The following is a 17,466-nucleotide window of genomic DNA, read 5'->3' on the forward strand; positions in this document are numbered from 1 at the left end:
ACTCACACTGCAAGGCTAAAAAGAACAGTGTAAACGTTCAGGCTTGGAGCCCAGGCTCTGAGACCCTTGCTAGGTTTCAGAGCCCAGGCTCCAGCCAGAGCTGAACATCTGCATGGCTATTTTTAGCACCACAGTATGAACCCGAGTCAGTTGACCTGGGCTCTGAGACTCACTGACACAGGGTTTTTTTTGTTGTGTAGATGGACCCTTAGATTAGACACTCTTCAGGGCAGGGCCCTGTTTCATACTGTGCATTTAGACTGTGCCCTGATCTAAGCAGAGGCCTCTAGTTGCTATTGTGATACAGATAATAACGGTGTGAGCATGATTCAAAAGTAACTAACAGACAAAACAAAAGAGTCATTTCTGTAGGTGACCCTTGAGGGTTATAATCTTATGAAATGTTAACAGAAAACTGTCAGCAATTAAGTGATTAAAACCATCCTCTTTCTTATGAAAAAGATTTCTTTTAACCTGCAGTGCCTGTGAGGTGAGAAACATTCTTAACAGAAGCTTTCAGAATTACTCACCTCCCCAAAACCACCTTTTCCTAGTACCCTGTACTGCCTAAATGTGTTTTTCGTTACTGGTTGCCTGAAAGAAAAGGAAATATAAAAAGAAACTCTACATTTAATGCACTCTCTAAGATTTATTTATTTCAGATCATACTTTTGAAAGAGCAAAAGAGCTAAATATTGTATAATCACATTATTTCAAGGTAATCACATTATCTAATAGACTATATAATTATGTAATCACATTACTGCAATACTATGTATGGTTTGAACTTTTCAATTCCAACATATTAAGCTGTAATAAAATACAACACATTAGTGAGTCACTGGTGTGCAGCACAATTTCTGACAGAGTCTTAGGACTAAATGGGAACCTGACTTTCCATCATATGGGATTTAAAAAAAAAAAAAAAAAAGGAGTCAGAAGAGTTTGAAAAGACACAATCATTCTATGAATCATCTGATAATTCACAGGTCTCTATTAAGGGTCAAGTCTTGCCCCTTCCTCCATGGGCACAGAGTGCCTTACCTCAGGTGGAAATTCTTCAGACTCACTGGACTGATAGGGAGCCTGTGTCCCATTTGTGTCATGGCAGCCAAGCTTCTCAGGGACTTCTTCTGTGTCCCATTGCAGTGGGGTTTGGTGAGGGAAGGCAGGAATGGAATAGGCAAGGAAGAGGGAATTGAGCAGCCATATTTGTAATTTACTTTCCCACTGGCCCAAATCAGTCTCAAGTAGTTGTCATGAAAGCCTGTTGTTATTTATTATTTGTATCACCACAGCACCTAGGTCATAGACCAGGACCCCACTGTGCTAGGCGCTGTGCAAACACAGGCCAAAAAATTAGTCCCTGCCCCAAGGAGCTTACAATCTGCAGACTGGTTTCCCATTCAGGCCTGTTTCTATAGTTATTTTAGAATAACATCTATAGACCTTCATCTCTATTAAATGTTATACAATTTTTCCATGAAAGTCAGGCCTCCAACCGTAATTCTAACATTTACCTCCCCTACAGTTTTATAATTTGCTGGAGAATATTTGATTTCAAATATCTTGCTTTTTAAACCACCACTCTGTCACTAAGGCATGAAATAAAACTATATTAAAAATGACTGCTAATGAATATTCATATGAACCCTATAGTAGCTTTGTTTTGCTGCTGTAGGGCAGCCCAGTGAGCACAAGTTAAATAGCATAGCTGTGAGACCAACCCGAAGGATGTGGCTGAGGATAACAAAGGAAGTAAACATTAAGGTGAGCCAGGTTCATTTGTGCTCTATTTAAAAAAACAACCAGGGTGCGGGAGGGAGAAGGAAACCTTATATAAATGAAATGGGAATGGATCAAACTGGAAGGGGAAAATGTTATTTTCAAGCTTCTAAGAAAATATTGCAAACACTAGTAGGGTTAAAAACACCAATTAACCGTGATAACTACGTACTTGCCAGTGTCCCTGGAATAAACTGAGCGTTTAACTGTTCTGTTGAAGCCAACAGGCTGTCAGAACGAACTGTTAATCATTCCATGCTAGTGAAGTTGTCTTTGTTTAGTGCTGAAAAGTGCTCTTCAGTTTCCTAAGCTGAGTGGGCTCATCTGATGTCTTGTCAAGTTTATTTTTTTTTGGGGGGGGGGGGGGGGGAAATAAAAATCTTTAATGCATTTGACAAAATTCCAAATCCTAGATGTGACAGTAAACTGAAAAAGGTCAAACTTGATAGGAAACATCTGATCTTTTTCAATTTAAGTGGAAGAAAGAAAATAGAGCATGACAGTGATCACTGGATGCTGTGGTTTTCATGTGGAATATGGCATGTACTGACCTGAAATGGCTGACCATCAGCCAAATGGTATTTAATTTTAAGAGCTAGATATTTAGCTGGTGCCATTGGCACAGCTCTGTTGATTGTTCATCTGAATTATGCTGATTTACACAAGCTGAGACTCTGGCCCTAAATCTTCTCTTGTAATTCACTTTGTGGAAAGCGTGGAATTCCTTTAACTCAGAGTGACAGTCACCATTAGCAAGCTGCACCAATCCGCTGTGGCACCAGCCAACAAAGAATACATGTTTCTTTGTCTTGGCAGGTCAAAGCCCCTAAAGATTCCTGAAAATGAAGTGTTCCTGGAAATGTGTACCTAATAATTCTGGCTCTAGGACACACATGCTGTATTTTCCTTTGTTTTATAAAAACAGAAATAGCGGGTCCTCCAAAAAGTTATCATAGATCTGTCTTGGTCATCAGCATTCAAAGGTTAGCTACGCAAAAGGACGGTTCAAATTGCAGTGTTTTTTTTTTTTAAACAGTACCCAGTGTACTGGAAGTTAAACACTACAACACACTAGCCATATCTAGGTCGTTTTTCTGTTTTATTATTAACTTTTCTAGCAAGCAGAATCTGGTTTAGCATTGCTTATCATGCTGTTTGCAAATGTGAAAACTGGAGACTCGATGCACATCTAAAACTTCACATCACAGACACATGCAGGTGGGATGTAACTGCTAACGTGGGTCATTTAAACATATTTGTAACAGGATGCAAACATCTATTTGCCTGCAATGAATAACTTTTAGTGACAGGGAGCACAGTAACTGTTAGGGCAGAGATTTTTGAAGCCACATAAGTAAATTTGGATACCCAGTTCCCATTAATTTTAATGGGAATTGGGTGTCCAAATTCTCAAGCAGCTTTGAAAATCTCATCCTATAGGTCTATGGTGGACAACCCACATTCTGCAATGTAGCTTCCCAAGGTGTTATCTGTGGCCTACGACTTCTCTATATTCTGGTCTACACCTAAATATTAAATCAACCTAGCTACAGCACTCAGGGCTGTGAAAAATTACACACCCTGAGCAACATACTTTGGTCAACCTACTGTAGATGCAGCAAGATCAGCAGAAGAATTGTTCCACAGACCTAGCTACCGCCTCTCGGAGAGGTGGCTTACCTTCATCAATGAAGAAACCCCTTCCATCAATGTAGGAAGTGTCTATACTACAGCGCCCACAGAGGCATGGCTACAGTGCTGCAGCTGTGCCGCAGTATCACTGTAGAGTAGACATATCCTCACTATCTTGAGGAAAGTGGTATTCTAGAGAGTAGGGGGAAGGGGAGGAGATTATTCCTGATCTGTGCATGTACAAGGAGGACCACTGCTATCTTGGCTATAGTTGGTGTAGACTCGTTCATGGTTGGGGGGCTCAGCTAGTGGGTGAAATGGGATCCACCACCGAGGTAAGTTTGATTCTTATCTGGTTTCGTTCTGCAGGACAAAGCCTCAATCTGCTTTTTGACCCTTCTAACAATGGGCACTTATGACCAAATACGAAGCTTGGGGAAGCCTTTCTGAGAAGAATGGAAATCCTGAAGCACAGCTCAGGGGAGCAGAGAGCATGGCACGATGGGACTTTGTGAAGGGGAAGAGGGAGAATGGAGGAGAGCAAAATCTGAGAGCTGTTATATGAAGTCTAGGAGGCCAGAGGGAAAGCCGATGGGAGGGGAGGTCTACTAAATGTCTGGATGGTCAGGTAAATTCTCACTACAATAATTTATGTCACTTTCCCCATCCCTCTTCTCATCCCTTGTAATTTTATATTCTAAGATAGTTCATAACTCAAAAATGGGGCCAAATTTTGCCTTTGATTTAAAAATCAGTGGGAGCAACGCATGCTTTTTTGACAAACAGACTGCATAGTTTTGCATAGAAACTGACTACATATATATTTAAAAAGAGCAGTGCTTACCTTTCCAACCACTTCCACTGCAGAAACCTATCAAAGTACATGCTGTCTAGGTATTCTTGAAATGGCTCTCCACTTAGGTAGTCAAGGACAGATCTGTCTCAGATGAAAAAGATATATAAGCATTTTATAATCCTGAACTTGGAAAAAAAAAAAAAAAGGAATTCCAGTCTTGCTCTAAAGCAACTTTGCTTTATTTATTTCCACCTTGATTTAATCGTGATTTTAATCAGTAGGAGCTACATTGGAACAACGTGTCATGTACACTGTACCTCACCATGTGTGGTACTAGTGTGGCACCATGTGTGTTAACAGTGACACTAGTTCTGAAACTCTTCAGCTGGCTGGCACCATGAGCCAGTAATAATGGTAGCTAACAGTGAAGTCACATGTAGGGGGCGTGTAGGTCTTGATCCAAAGTCTGTTGAAGGCAATGGAAAGGTTCCCATTGACTTTAATGGAGTTTGGATTAGACCTTTAGCCACTAGGACAGTTAATAAGTTGAGGAGGGGGCCAAACCAAACCCCTCTGAAGCCAGTCTTCCTGAACTTTGAGGAATGTTCAGATCTGGACTCAAACTTTCTGATATGACATCTCAGTTATCGAATGACCATCAGGGATGCTGTTAGCTAAAGCAAAGGAGTCAGTCATAATTCATGCTTTTGGTCCAAAGAAAGCAAAACATTACTGAATTAAGCCAAAGGACCCTGCCCAACAGCTATGTTGCTAGTGGAATGAAACAAATGAAGAAAGTAAGGATGGGCCTGTGGATGTGGGCCTGTGTCAGGAAGGGGCCTTGGGTGGTCATGTTGTTGATGCAAAGCTTTGGTAGAAAGCCAGCAAAATGTGCCAGAGAACTATTGTGTGATAGGCAGCAAGTGGCCAGAGACAGAGAGAAGTCCTGTCAGACTGGCTGAGGGGCAGGGCTGAGAGAAAGAAGATGAGACAGGCCCCAGGCATTGATGTGCAGGGTCTGCTGCTGTATAGCTGGTTGTTGTTCTGTCCTTTCAGGTCATTGCTGATTGGTGTGCTAATGCCTCTGCTGGCATGCCATGGGGGGGGGGTGGGGGGTTAGAGCTTAGCCCAGAGTGCAAGAGACACAGCATAGGGAATGAGAGTTGCTCTCCCCTGGCCTCAGAGTCACATCACAGTGGCCCAGGGTTACTTGACGGGAAAAGGAGGCATCTAATCATATACAGTCTAAAGATTAGTCAATCAGGGCTCCTCTGATAGTTCATGGTCTCTTGATTGGCTAGCCTGCTGGAACTAGTCTTACCTTCTGACCAACCAGTGCAATGGAAGGTATTGCATGCTTTCTAGCCAAATACACTTTAATTTAGAAACGCATTTCAGAGACAGAACATGACATCCAGACAAGTATAAACCTGCCAGCTATGAAGACATCACACAAGCACCTCTCTAAGTAGAACACAGTTCTGAGAGAAAGGAAACATTTCTATGGTATTTCCCATTGAGGAACAATTGTGCTTTGGGACTAGGTCTTTTCATTATCTAACTGATATGGTCCTAGAACTGAGCAAATGATTCATTGTTAATAATTTATCTCCTGAATTTAGCTTTTCTCCATTCGTTAATTGCCCATGGGCCATTTTTAATTTTCTGGAATTTGTTGGTTGTTTGAAATTATTTCCTAGTAATTCTTGTTCTGTGGATTGTGAATGAGCAGTTAATTGTCAGTATTTTACATTCAAAATTCCAATTCAAGTTGTCTTGGTTAGTTTTGATAGGACACACAGGTCATGTGGTATATGTCTCAATGGCAGGAAATATTTTTCTCAGAAGTGTAGTTTACAGAAGAAAATCTCAACATAAGCAGGTTACTACCAGAAAGAATCCCCCGCCCCCCAAAACCACACCTAGACCCAACAAGATAACAGTGGTACGTGCCACAGTAGCTATTAAAAAACAAAACAAGGGAAACACATGCAAACACATATATTTCTCCTGCGGATCAGTCTTATTCTTGGAGATGTATTTGAAATAAATCCTTGCTACAGCACATAAAGGCAGGCAAACATCACATTTGTGTGTGTCCTTTCCCTGTCTGGGTTGGACTATGCACACTTCCAAAATTAACGTGGTGCAATACATTTAGCAAACACCAACAGCAAGTTTTTAAAACTTCCCTTTGAGCCCATTCCAGTTCATGTGAAATGATCAGTATTTTTATGAATGAGGTTTCATAACCATTTATGAACTGAAACAGATAAATTAGCCAGTCATCTCAAACTCTTCTGAATACAGAACTCAACTAAGTGGTGTCCACAGCTAGCCATCTAGTAATTAAAAGCTTCATGCATTGTAACAAAGAATGGCTGCCTTTCACCAGTTATTTGCTTTTTTGGTCCCCTCGTCAGCATCAACAAAATACATTTGACAGTAAACTGTCAGGTTTAAAATTGATTTCAGAAACGGAAACCAACATCAGGTTTTTTACGTCAAGCACAGCTCTGCCATTGTCATCATCAGGACTTGTGCACTCAACTGGGCTAAGTTGATATCAATATCCCAATGGGCACGAGACCAATGCAAGTAAACCAATTTGTTATAACGGAGGGCCAGAAGTAATCCACACTTTTCCCCAATGCAAAGCATAGCTGAAAGCAGAAAAGGTCAATAACAGGAGCCAAATCAGTGAATGACAGCAGAGCACATTTTACAAATCCCCATTACATCATCTAGGGAAAACAAAATGTGCTCAGCCAAAGACCACATGGGCCTGTTTTAGATGTTTCCCCTCTTTTCGTATTTTTGTTGGTTTCTGATCTACTAGCATTAAACATACTAGGATCAGTGTTTGCAAATGCAAATTGCATACTGGGAACTTTAGGACACAATAGCACAATTGCTTCTCCTCTGCAAAACTGATAAGCCTTTTCCCAGACAAAAGGATTAAATCGTGCACATACATTTCAACTCCAAGCCCCATCCTTTTGTTGAAGGTTTTCAGGAAAAGCCATGCAGGCAACGTTTGCACATTCCTCTGTCTAAATGGACTGCATAACCACTTAATTTTTATTCACTTTGAAACAGAGATGTTTTCTTTGGATTCATTATCATTGTACCGCTTTTCACACAGCATGAAGTCTAGGGCTGGTTCACTTGGCTAGAACATTCTGTCAAATACCTGAAACACTAAGTTCCTGTATGAGGTCTGCATAGTGGAAGGGAAATATTTACTATATTTTATACAGATGAAGCAATTTCATCACTTGTCAGTTATTTGTCTGAGAGTATGAATACAAATTTAAGAAAATGCAAGCTGCAGATTCAAATGAAAATCCCTCCCCGTATCTGACACGGTCTTTTACACGTCTGACCACTCCAACTGTGGGATCTTTGGAAGTCAAGTTATACTTACTTTGCACAGTGAGAAAACAGCTCTTTGCAGGGGCTGATTTCGAGTTTTTCCTCAGTCTGATGGACAAGATCTTGACTGACTTCTGCAACATAAACTGGGGACTAGGGAAAGACGAAAAGAGCAACGTTATCTTTGTTCTAAAGCGCAGCCGATTCCCTGCTAGCACATTAAGCCACGTTCATTAGCCAAACTCTTGGCCACTCTAATTCAGCTCCAAGGGTTGTGTAAGAGCAATTGAGAACTGAGTCGTGCTGCAGAAAAGTATGATACTGTAGTAATTTTCTCTGTGCTCCACTGTACCCCCACACGAATGCGATAACCTTTCATGCACTCTTCTATACCTCCATGATATGCAAAAGATGCTGGCCTACCAACTCTATCAGTTCACAGACCACATTTTACATCCCATGAAAAATCTGCTATACTGAACTGCATAGGGACTAGTCCTTCATTCTTTAAAACAAAAGAGAATTCTCCCAGTGTTTTCATGTCATTGATGCTTCTTTGTGTTATCTAAAAGAATCCATTTTTTTTCCCAGCAGGAGCTCAGCACAAATCAAGAGCAGAGAGAATGTATTTTATTTATTTATTCAGATTTACATAATATTAAAAAAAGACATCTATACGTGGCTCTGGGCACCCTAACATAATTAGTAGTACAATGAAATCTCAGCAGCATTAAAATAATCATTGCAGACAGGAATTCTCTCAGCCAACTACCTACAAAAACTCCTTTCCACCCCTTCATTGCTGTAGGAAACATACCTTCAGCGCTCTGCGAAATCCCTGTCAAACAGATGTCTTTTGCAATATGCCTGGAAGATCACCAAATTGGTCTATTTCAGACCACTTGACAGAAGGGACTTGTTTTTAGAGACATTTCATACATTTTCGCATTCCTAAGAAAACTATGTAATTATAACATTTGAATGAAATCTATCCATCGATCTATAGCTATTACGGTAGCTATATTTCATTCACATTCTTATTTGGGTCTTATGCTTATTTACATGAAGACTGCTCCTTCCCTATTCAAATCAGTGGGATTTGAGCACCTTCCCTTCTTAGGCTCCTTTGAGAGCCCAGCCATATGTATCAATCAAACCCTCTCAATATACGTGCAGGAGGAGCCGTAACACTTTGTAAAGAAAAACTTTTCATTCATGAGCATGACCACCAGATGGTGCTGAGTGGGAGGATCACAGCAGTTAATCACTCACTTCTGACCAGATGGTCCTGGTAGCTCACGCTTGGTTTGTGATATCCTGACAAGTATTGTAATAAATTGCAGTGATAATTGAGCAAATGACGGGGGCGAAGGAGAAGGGGACAGGAGTAAGTAGGAGCAAATCCCCAGCTTGGTGGAAGTTGAATAAAATCTTTCTTTTTTTCTCTGCTGAAATGAGAATACGCTCCTGATTACAACAAGGAAGCATATTCTGTGCTCTGCTGGAGTATTTTTAAACAGGGCCGCAGCCTACAGTATTGGGCAACCGAGGCTCAAAGTTTAGCATTTTAATAAAATCAGTAGAACATGCTTGATGTTTGTGTCCTCGGTTGAAGATTTCCTCCTTCCCTCCATATCTCTAGCCCAAGAAGGTTGGGTGGAATGCCCTGTAAAGGTCATTATCACCACTTAACTCAGCCACAGGGTTTCTCTGGAGAGCAACAGGAGGTGCATTTTCACCTGAGCTGGAGCAGACTCTCTCTACAGCAGGGGTCTCAAACTCAAATGACCACGAGGGCCGCATGAGGACTAGTGCATTGGCCCGAGGGCCTCATCACTGACACTCACCCCTTGCTGTCCCCGGCCCGGCCCCCACTCTACCCCTTCCATGAGGCCCCGCCCCTGCCCTGCCTCTTCCCGCCCCCATTCCAACCCCTTCCCTGAAGTCCTCACCCCAACTCCGCCCCCTCCCTGCCCCCAGGGGGTGCAGGAGGGTTGCGGGGTGTGATGGGGGCTCAGGGCAGGGAGTTGAGGTGCAGGAGGGGTGCAGGGTACGGCAGGGGGCTCAGGGCAGGGAATTGGGGTGTGGGGTGCAGGAGGAATGAGGGGTGCGGCAGGGGGTCAGGGTGCAGGGTGCAGCAGGGGGCTCAGGGTAGGGAATTGGGGTGTGGGGTGCAGGAGTGAGGCAGGGGGTCGGGGTGCAGGGTGCAGCAGGGGGCTCAGGACAGGGAGCGCAGGAGGGTGCAGGGTGTGGCAGGGGGCTCAGGAGGGGTGAGGGGTACAGCAGGGGGTTGGGGTGCAGGGTGGGCAGGGGGCTCAGGGAAGGGGGTTGGAGTGCAGCAGGAGTATGTGGGATGTGGCAGGGGGCTCCGAACAGGGGGTTGGGGTGCAGGCTCCAGCCCGGTGCCGCTTACCTAGAGCGGCTCCAGGGTGGCAGCACCGCGGCCAGGGCAGGCTCCCTGCCTGCCTGCCCCCTGGCCCCTCTCCGCTCTGCTCCGCTCCAGGAAGCAGCCGGAGTCCCGGGGGGGAGGAAAGGGCGAAATGGCACCATGTGCTGCTCTTGCTCCTCCAGGTACCTCTCCCAAAGCTCCCATTGGCCACCGTTCCCCGTTCCCGGAGCTGTGGGGGGCAGTGCCTGGAAACGACAGCACGGAGCCCTCTACTCTCCCCCGCCCCCCTCTGGCCTGGGGCTGCAGGGACATAGTTCCAGCCGCTTCAGGGAGCAGTGCGGGGCTCACGGCGCCACAGGATAGGCAGAGGGGCGGGGGCACGCACGGGCAGGGGGGCATGGGGAGCTTGGCGGGCCGCATGAAAGAACCCCGCGGGCTGCGTGTTTGAGACCCCTGCTCTACAGCATTTCCAGCACTGCCAACCTGAGGGACAAGAGACGAGGCCTGCAAGGCGACACCAAATAGGACTAAGTGCTACAAGCACCGCCCATTGACGTGATATGAACATTTTAACTTAACAAAAGAACTTCTAAATAATGGCATCAGACTTCATCAAAAGACCTCAAAGTGCACTACAACCAACTAACTAAGCCTCATGACACCCTGGGAGGTAGGCAGTACTACTGTACTCATTGAATAGATCAGGAAACTGAGGTACAAGGAGGCTAGGGCCAAATTTTCTCATCATGGTTGCTCACTGGAGGCAATGGGAACTGAGGGGTGCAGAGCACCATGAGAAATCAAGCCACTTATTTAGGTGCCTAAATACAGATTGAGAACTCTAAATTTAGGCACCCAATTTTGAAAATTTGTGTGTGTGTGTGACTGGCCTGACGCGTGACAGTGAACGAACTGGAAACAAAACATAATATAAATTCTAAGGCATTTAAGAATATTCGTACAGGGCCTGATCCAAAGACTACTGAAGTTAACAGGAGTCTTTTCATTGAGTTGGGTTAGAAAACATGTTAACTTACATGTTTTAATTAACATGTGGTTAACCCCCACTTAGTACCTAGTGTAGACAAAGACAGCAGTGTTTAAAAATGTGTTAGTTGGATGTGGTTAGCAGAGCTGAAGGGAGAGGTAATGATCTAACACATGTTAAAACATTCCTGTCCATAATTAGACAGCTAATAAAAATGGCTTGATTCTTAGAGGTGTTGAGCATCTGCATCTCCCATGGGTTTTTGTGGAATCTACAGGTACTCAGTATTTTATGCGACCTGCAGGCATTGAGCACCAGAAACAAAGCCTTTATTTAAGTGCCAAAATATAGACATAGGTGCCTAGCTTTAAGCATTCATTAGAACACGTTGGCTCCATTTCCATCCCCATTCATACAGCCATGCTCTCCATTTCTCCTCCTCTGTCTGGGATCAAGTTAATGTTATGGCACTAAACACACATCACATTTTGTCTGAGACTAAAAAGTGCATGACAAAATGGGGCCCTGCTGGGGCCACCATTCTCCTCCCCCTCCACACACGGATGCAAAAGTGTGCAGACTCCTCACACACACTCTGGTGAAAGTAAGACCCAGGTGCCCCTTCTCCACCCTCACCTTCCTTGGAGAAAAACTGCAGATATCAACCAGCCAGTAGGAGCAGTCACAGAACAAGCAGCCAAGGCAGGGATCTTTGCACATTCAAAGAACTTGCTGCAGTTTTGACTGGCCATTCTCTGCTCTGTGCCAATTGGCTGTTTGCTGCAACCCTCCCTTTTCTTTTGTCTCCCAATTTCTTCACCTCAGCTTCACTCCACACCTGCCTCTTGTACCTTCCCCTTCCTTCTTCCTTACACCCTTCCCTTTAACATCTTTTCTCCCTTCATTTCTCTTTCCATTTAGCTCATTCCCTCTGAACTAACCCTTCCCCCCCCCCCCCGAAAAAAAGAATTGGAACTAACAATGTTTGCTGCCATCACATTGTTCTTGCTGCTTGTGTGTCATAACTCTTCCTCCCACCCTGTCTCTGTCTTGTCTATTTAGATTGCAAGCACTTAGGGGAAGGGACTGTTTGCTACCATGTTTGTACAGCACCTAGCACAGTAGGACCCCATTGTTGCTTGGCCCTTAGGCACTACTGTAATAAACACGATAAACAGTAATGATATTAGGATATTACACTTTCCAAAAAAAATCATAAGCACAATTTTAAGAACCATTTTAATACGTGAGGAGACTAAATTTGGGATAAAGTGAAGGGAGAAGGAAGGGAAGAAAAAAGAATGTGAGAACTATTTACAAGTACAGTTAATCGCCCTTTCCCAGCCCAAGTTCATGAGAGACATGGTCAGTGCTTAATTTTTCAAAACCACTCGCAACTGACCTTTGAATCGCTCTTCTCTTTCCTCCCCTCTTAACAAATCAACAGCAAACGAACAATATTAATGGAAGTAGAGGCATCTAAGAACACTAACATTCTGCACTTTTTAAAAGGAAACATATGGATGGACCGGAGCCCAGTATGTAGTGCGAACAGTTTTACTAGACCGTTTAATTTTCTTTAACAAAATAAGTTATTTTTTTATGTGCAGTTCATTTTCCAAGGAATTGTATGTCTATGAAAACAAGTTGTGTAATTGTGCAGCCCTTGAAACCATTCAAAACCAGAGGCTTAAAGCCAAAGGGACCATTCCAACTCAATTAGTGTAGCCTACCCTGCTGTACACCTTATAGTCCCAAAGAGTCTTCTATATACAATATAGACTGACATAATTTCTTAGATTTTTCTTATGATTCTTATGATTTCATACCTCAAAATGATAGACCGAACATGTCCATCAGAATTCTTAAGCAATCCTGTCATTTTTCTTAGCTCTTGCAATTCAACACATATTCACATCGACTGGATTTAAAAATAAACAAAACACCCCTCCCCTCCCCCAAAACCCACCAACAACCCACACAATCTTACTTTTGCTTTGGAGAACAACAGATAGGTAGCAACTCTTATGAAGGCAAGAAACAAGAATTTGGGTCCTAGCAACTGAAAGTTTACAAGACTAGCACCTTGGCTGACTAAAGAAGACAGTTGATTCTTCCTTGGATGAGGAGGAGCACAAACAGCTTGCGTGATTTCTATGAAAAGTGCTCAATGGCACTTATTTCATGCCACTCTGCCAGTATCCCATGGGCAAAGACTGTAAAAGCAGATTTGGCTTTCATCCAACTCTCCAATGCACCCCTTCTGCATACATGAAATGTTCTTAAGCAGCCATGAAATTAATTTATCAAAAGCAAATCTAGACTGTATAGATTAATACCATACATCTTGAATCTTGTGATTCAAGCTCTTCTGTTAACTCTCTAAGCTCTTATGTTTTTCTTGTATTTAAAAAAAAAAAACTCAAAAAACCCCAACCCTGAACAGACATAACCAGTGCATAGGTTTGCCAACTTTCTAATCACACAAAAGCAAATTCTCTAGCCCCTCCCCTTTCCCGAGGCCATCCCCCATTCACTGGGGGTGCGGGCTCTGGGGTGGGGCCAGAAATGAGGGGTTCAGGGTTCAGGAGAGGACTCCAGGCTGGGGTAGAGGGTTGGGTACGGGATGGGGTGAGGGCTCCAGCTGGGGGTGCGGGCTCTGGGGTGGGGCTGGGGCTGGGGATGAGGAGTCCAGGGAGCAGGAGGGGGCTGTGGATTGAGGAAGGGGTTTACCTCTGACAGCTCCTGGTCAACAGCACAGTGTGGGGGGCTAAGGCAGGCTTCCTGCCTGTCCTGGCACTGTGGACCACACCCCAAAAGCGGACAGCAGGTCCGGCTCCTAGGCAGAGGCGCAGCAGACAGCTCCGTGCACTGCTCTTGCCCACCGGCACTGCCCCCGCAGCTCCCATTGGTTGTGGTTCCCAGCCAATGGGAGTGAAGAGCTGGTGCTCGGGGTGGAGGCAGTGCATGGAGCCCCGTGGCCCCCCGCCTAGGAGCCGGACCTGCTGGATGTTTCTGAGGCGCAGCGCGGAGCCAGGAAAGGTAGGGACTAGCCTGCCTTGGCTCCGCAGCACCACCGACTGGACTTTTAATGGCCCAGTCAGTGGTGCTGACCGGAGCCGCCAGTGTCCCTTTTTGATCAGGTGTTCTGGTCAAAAACTGGACACCTGGTCACCCTACCAGTGCATAGTAATGCATTTTCCCTAATGACTATTACATTTTCTCAAATGCTAAAAGACTGATTTTGATTTCACTTGCACCAATGTAAATCAGGAGTAACTCCACTGAAACAGGTGTAATTCAGATCAGAATCATGTCCTAAGATGCTGGCAGTGCATGAAGCTATTGAGTTGATCCAATAAAAATGAAACTCATCGAACTACACCTGTTTATTAGCCGTTTAATCGAAGTCGAAAGGGTAACCGCTTTTACCAGACTTTTAACCAAAATAAAAAGCATTATATACTACTTTGTTTGTGTACATAAACAGCATAAGTAATGATGAAGGTCAACAGGCACTGAAATACCTCACTGTGCAAATACTGAAGGGAAGCTCAGACTCAGAGGAAAGGTTCCAAGATGATTCTGAAGTCCCCATGATCTGTTATTTTAAATGTCACCTTGTATCATTGTGCTCTAAAATGTAAACTTGCCTTTTATGACAGTGACATACATTCTACTACAGGGTGCTTCACTTAGCCATTTAAGACTCATCACTGGAGGACACTGGGCAAGTCAGTTTACTTTTCTTTGCCTCACTTTTCCTATCTATAAAATGCAGATAATGACACTGAGTTCCTTTGCAAAACACTTTGAGATCTACTGATGAAAAGCGCTATATAAGAGCTAGTTGTTATTATTACAGCCATTTTACAGATGGATAAACTGAGCATAGAGAAGGTAATAACCTCCCCATTTTTCAGAGGTGTTGAACATCCACAACTCCTAGTAAAATAAAGAAGTACCACCGAAGTAAGACGAAGCTGTGGGTGCTCAACACTTCTGAAAATCAGACTATACATAGCTTGCCATTGTCACATAGTATGTTAGTGGCAGCACAGGGAATTGAACCCAGGAATACAGGCTCCGTCCCATACTCGCTCTAGGGCAGTGGATGCCACTCCTTAGAGAGCCTTAAAACATAAATGCTGAGATAGAAGCAAAGCTAGACATGAACAAGAATATATTTTTTTAATAGTATTGATTGCATGCAAGCTCTCTGATCATAAATATGACTACATTGCTGGCAAGTTTCAGACGTGCTGCAATGATGTGATGTTGAATCATTATGTGCTATTTTAAATGTTGCTTGTATAAAACAAATAACGTTCGGCATATGTTACGTTTCAGTTTCTGAAAACATTCCACGACAAACTAGTCTAAAATTAATTAAAAATGGTTCAGTCCATGGACAAAAGGTCAAGCCATAACTTTTCCTAAGCTGTCTCCAGATCCAAGCACTTATGTCTCAATGATGTGTATATTTTCAGATGTGGGCAACCGACATTCCATGTGTAAATGATTTGCAAATTCTCTACGTGGGCTAAAAATTAGAAGAGGTATGAAAGCTCTGAAAGGAACAGTTTCAGATGAAAAGCAGATGTCCTATAGTATGATGTGATCATAATGGTCATGTGTCTAAGAGAACCTGGAAAAAATAACTGTCCAGCTGTCCTGCAGCTTCATTTGATCTGCATATTTGCATATCTCTCACCGCTCTGCAGCACCGAAAGCAACAGACTGTGTCAATACTAGCAAACCTTTGGCATGCAATACCAATTCTGTTGCTGCTGCATCCATCCCATATCCACTTCCAGATGTTTCTGGAAGGTGCAGCCATTATAGGATGCGGTTAATGATGCCTAGTGGTGCTTAAGTTTGCCCCCACTGTAAATCAGATGAACGTGGTGGTGATAAGAGGTCCTGCAATCAGGGAAGGGATTGGAAAGAAAATGGACTGAGTGTGAGTGCTTCTTAGATGAATGCAAGGTCTCTGATGGCTGCAGAGGGGAGCACCACTGTATGTGATAGTATAGGAGGGTGGGAGAAAGCGCATTAGATGAATATGTCTGGAGTTGGGGAGCGGAGATAGTGAGCTGGTTTCATCCTGCTGCACAAGCCTTCTGCTTGCCAATGGGGACTCACTCCAGGAGAGGCAGATGGTATTTCCACTGGAGGCTCCACTGGTGCCCCTGCAATGGGGATATGCTGACTCTCCATAACCCAGGCTATACAGGGACCCTCGCTGGGGGAGGAGGGTACAGCCACTTTCTGCCACTGCAATTTCCACTCCCACCCCAGTGGGCAGGGAAAGGCCAGCACAAGCCAAGATTTAATCTAATCCAGAGACTGAGGGGGGAGGAAGAGGTAAGCCGGGCTTGTGGAGTGGGTGAGCTAGTGAGGAACCGATTGAGGGGAATGAGGTGAGAAAGGTGAAAGAGGGGAGGAGAGTGCAGTCAGAGAGGAGGCAATAGGGAGGTATCCGTTAGGGCATGGATCAGATATGTGTTAGCCCCAGGAGAGAAGGGGCCACAGTACTGTCCCATCACACACCCATTTCATTGGTCTCTTTGGTAAGGCACAAAGATGTTTGAAAATAGATCTTTTTTCCTCCTGACCTTCAGAGCAAGTTGCATTTGTAGAAAACAGCCAGTTTCAGATCATGAGCAATGGCATCAGTTTAAGTAATTGACAGCTGGGTTTTCTTTTCCTACCACAGAGTCATCTGGGTCTGACTGAGGCAAGCCGGCTGAACACAAGGCTTCATAGTTCCAGAATATTTTTGTTTGATATCACATTATCGGAATTGACATTGGGAGTGCATAAGAGCATGAGCTGTAGCTATGTTATTATTAGTATTAATTCTTTATATTGCAGCTAATACTTGGGATAACTTCCTCAGACACTGACAACATCTCTCCTGCCCCCGGCCCTGGGGACCCGTTGCTTTCAGTCGGGCAGAGGCCTGACTCCGCCTCTTCCTCAATTGGAAGCATGTTGCCGCCCTGCACTGCAGTGCCAATGGAACCCTGACCCACCTCCTCTGTGGATTCTAAGGTTCCAACACCCTTCCCCGAGCTCCTCTCTGAGACACACCCTTCGGTGCTCTCTAGGGCAAGATCTGTTACTGGTTTGGCTGTGTCAGACCTGCAGCTACCAGCTGGAACAGCCTTCTCACTGGCAGGCAACACCCTCTCCTCCTCCTTTGGGGACCCTACATAACACTCCTTCATGCTGCGAGTTACCACACCATCAGTCCTGGCCTTGTGGAAAAAATTGTTCCCTACCAACATGTCCACTGGGATGTCCTCTAGCATCCCCACAAGTAAATCGCCTTCCAAACCTTCCCACTCCACACAAACCTTTGCTAGTGGTACAGGGAACCTTTCCAGCCCCACCCCCTTAATGATGGCCATTTGCCCCGGTAAAATACTAACCTCTGGGACCACACTCTGTCGAACCAGAGAGAGCTGGGCCCCAGTATCGCTCCAACCCAGGCAC

General features: G+C 44.3%; 1 protein-coding gene across 4 annotated transcripts in view; it reads right to left on the minus strand.

Annotated features, from left to right (window-relative positions):
* The window catches only part of GRK5 (G protein-coupled receptor kinase 5), a 232,938-nt gene that overhangs the window by 38,787 nt on the left and 176,685 nt on the right, over positions 1–17,466 (minus strand). For all 4 annotated transcript variants that reach the window (XR_010589317.1, XM_065552364.1, XM_042855317.2 and 1 more), the window contains 3 exons: positions 7,641–7,741; positions 4,262–4,354; positions 531–594 (listed from right to left, as the gene is read on the minus strand). Coding sequence is in view for 3 of the 4 variants with exons in the window: in XM_065552364.1 (XP_065408436.1) it covers positions 531–594; positions 4,262–4,354; positions 7,641–7,741 (258 nt within the window). In the remaining variant the exon portion in view is untranslated. The remainder of the gene's footprint in view (positions 1–530; positions 595–4,261; positions 4,355–7,640; positions 7,742–17,466) is intronic.

This window comes from Chrysemys picta, chromosome 7, assembly GCF_011386835.1.
Source record: "Chrysemys picta bellii isolate R12L10 chromosome 7, ASM1138683v2, whole genome shotgun sequence".
Taxonomy (NCBI): domain Eukaryota; kingdom Metazoa; phylum Chordata; order Testudines; family Emydidae; genus Chrysemys; species Chrysemys picta.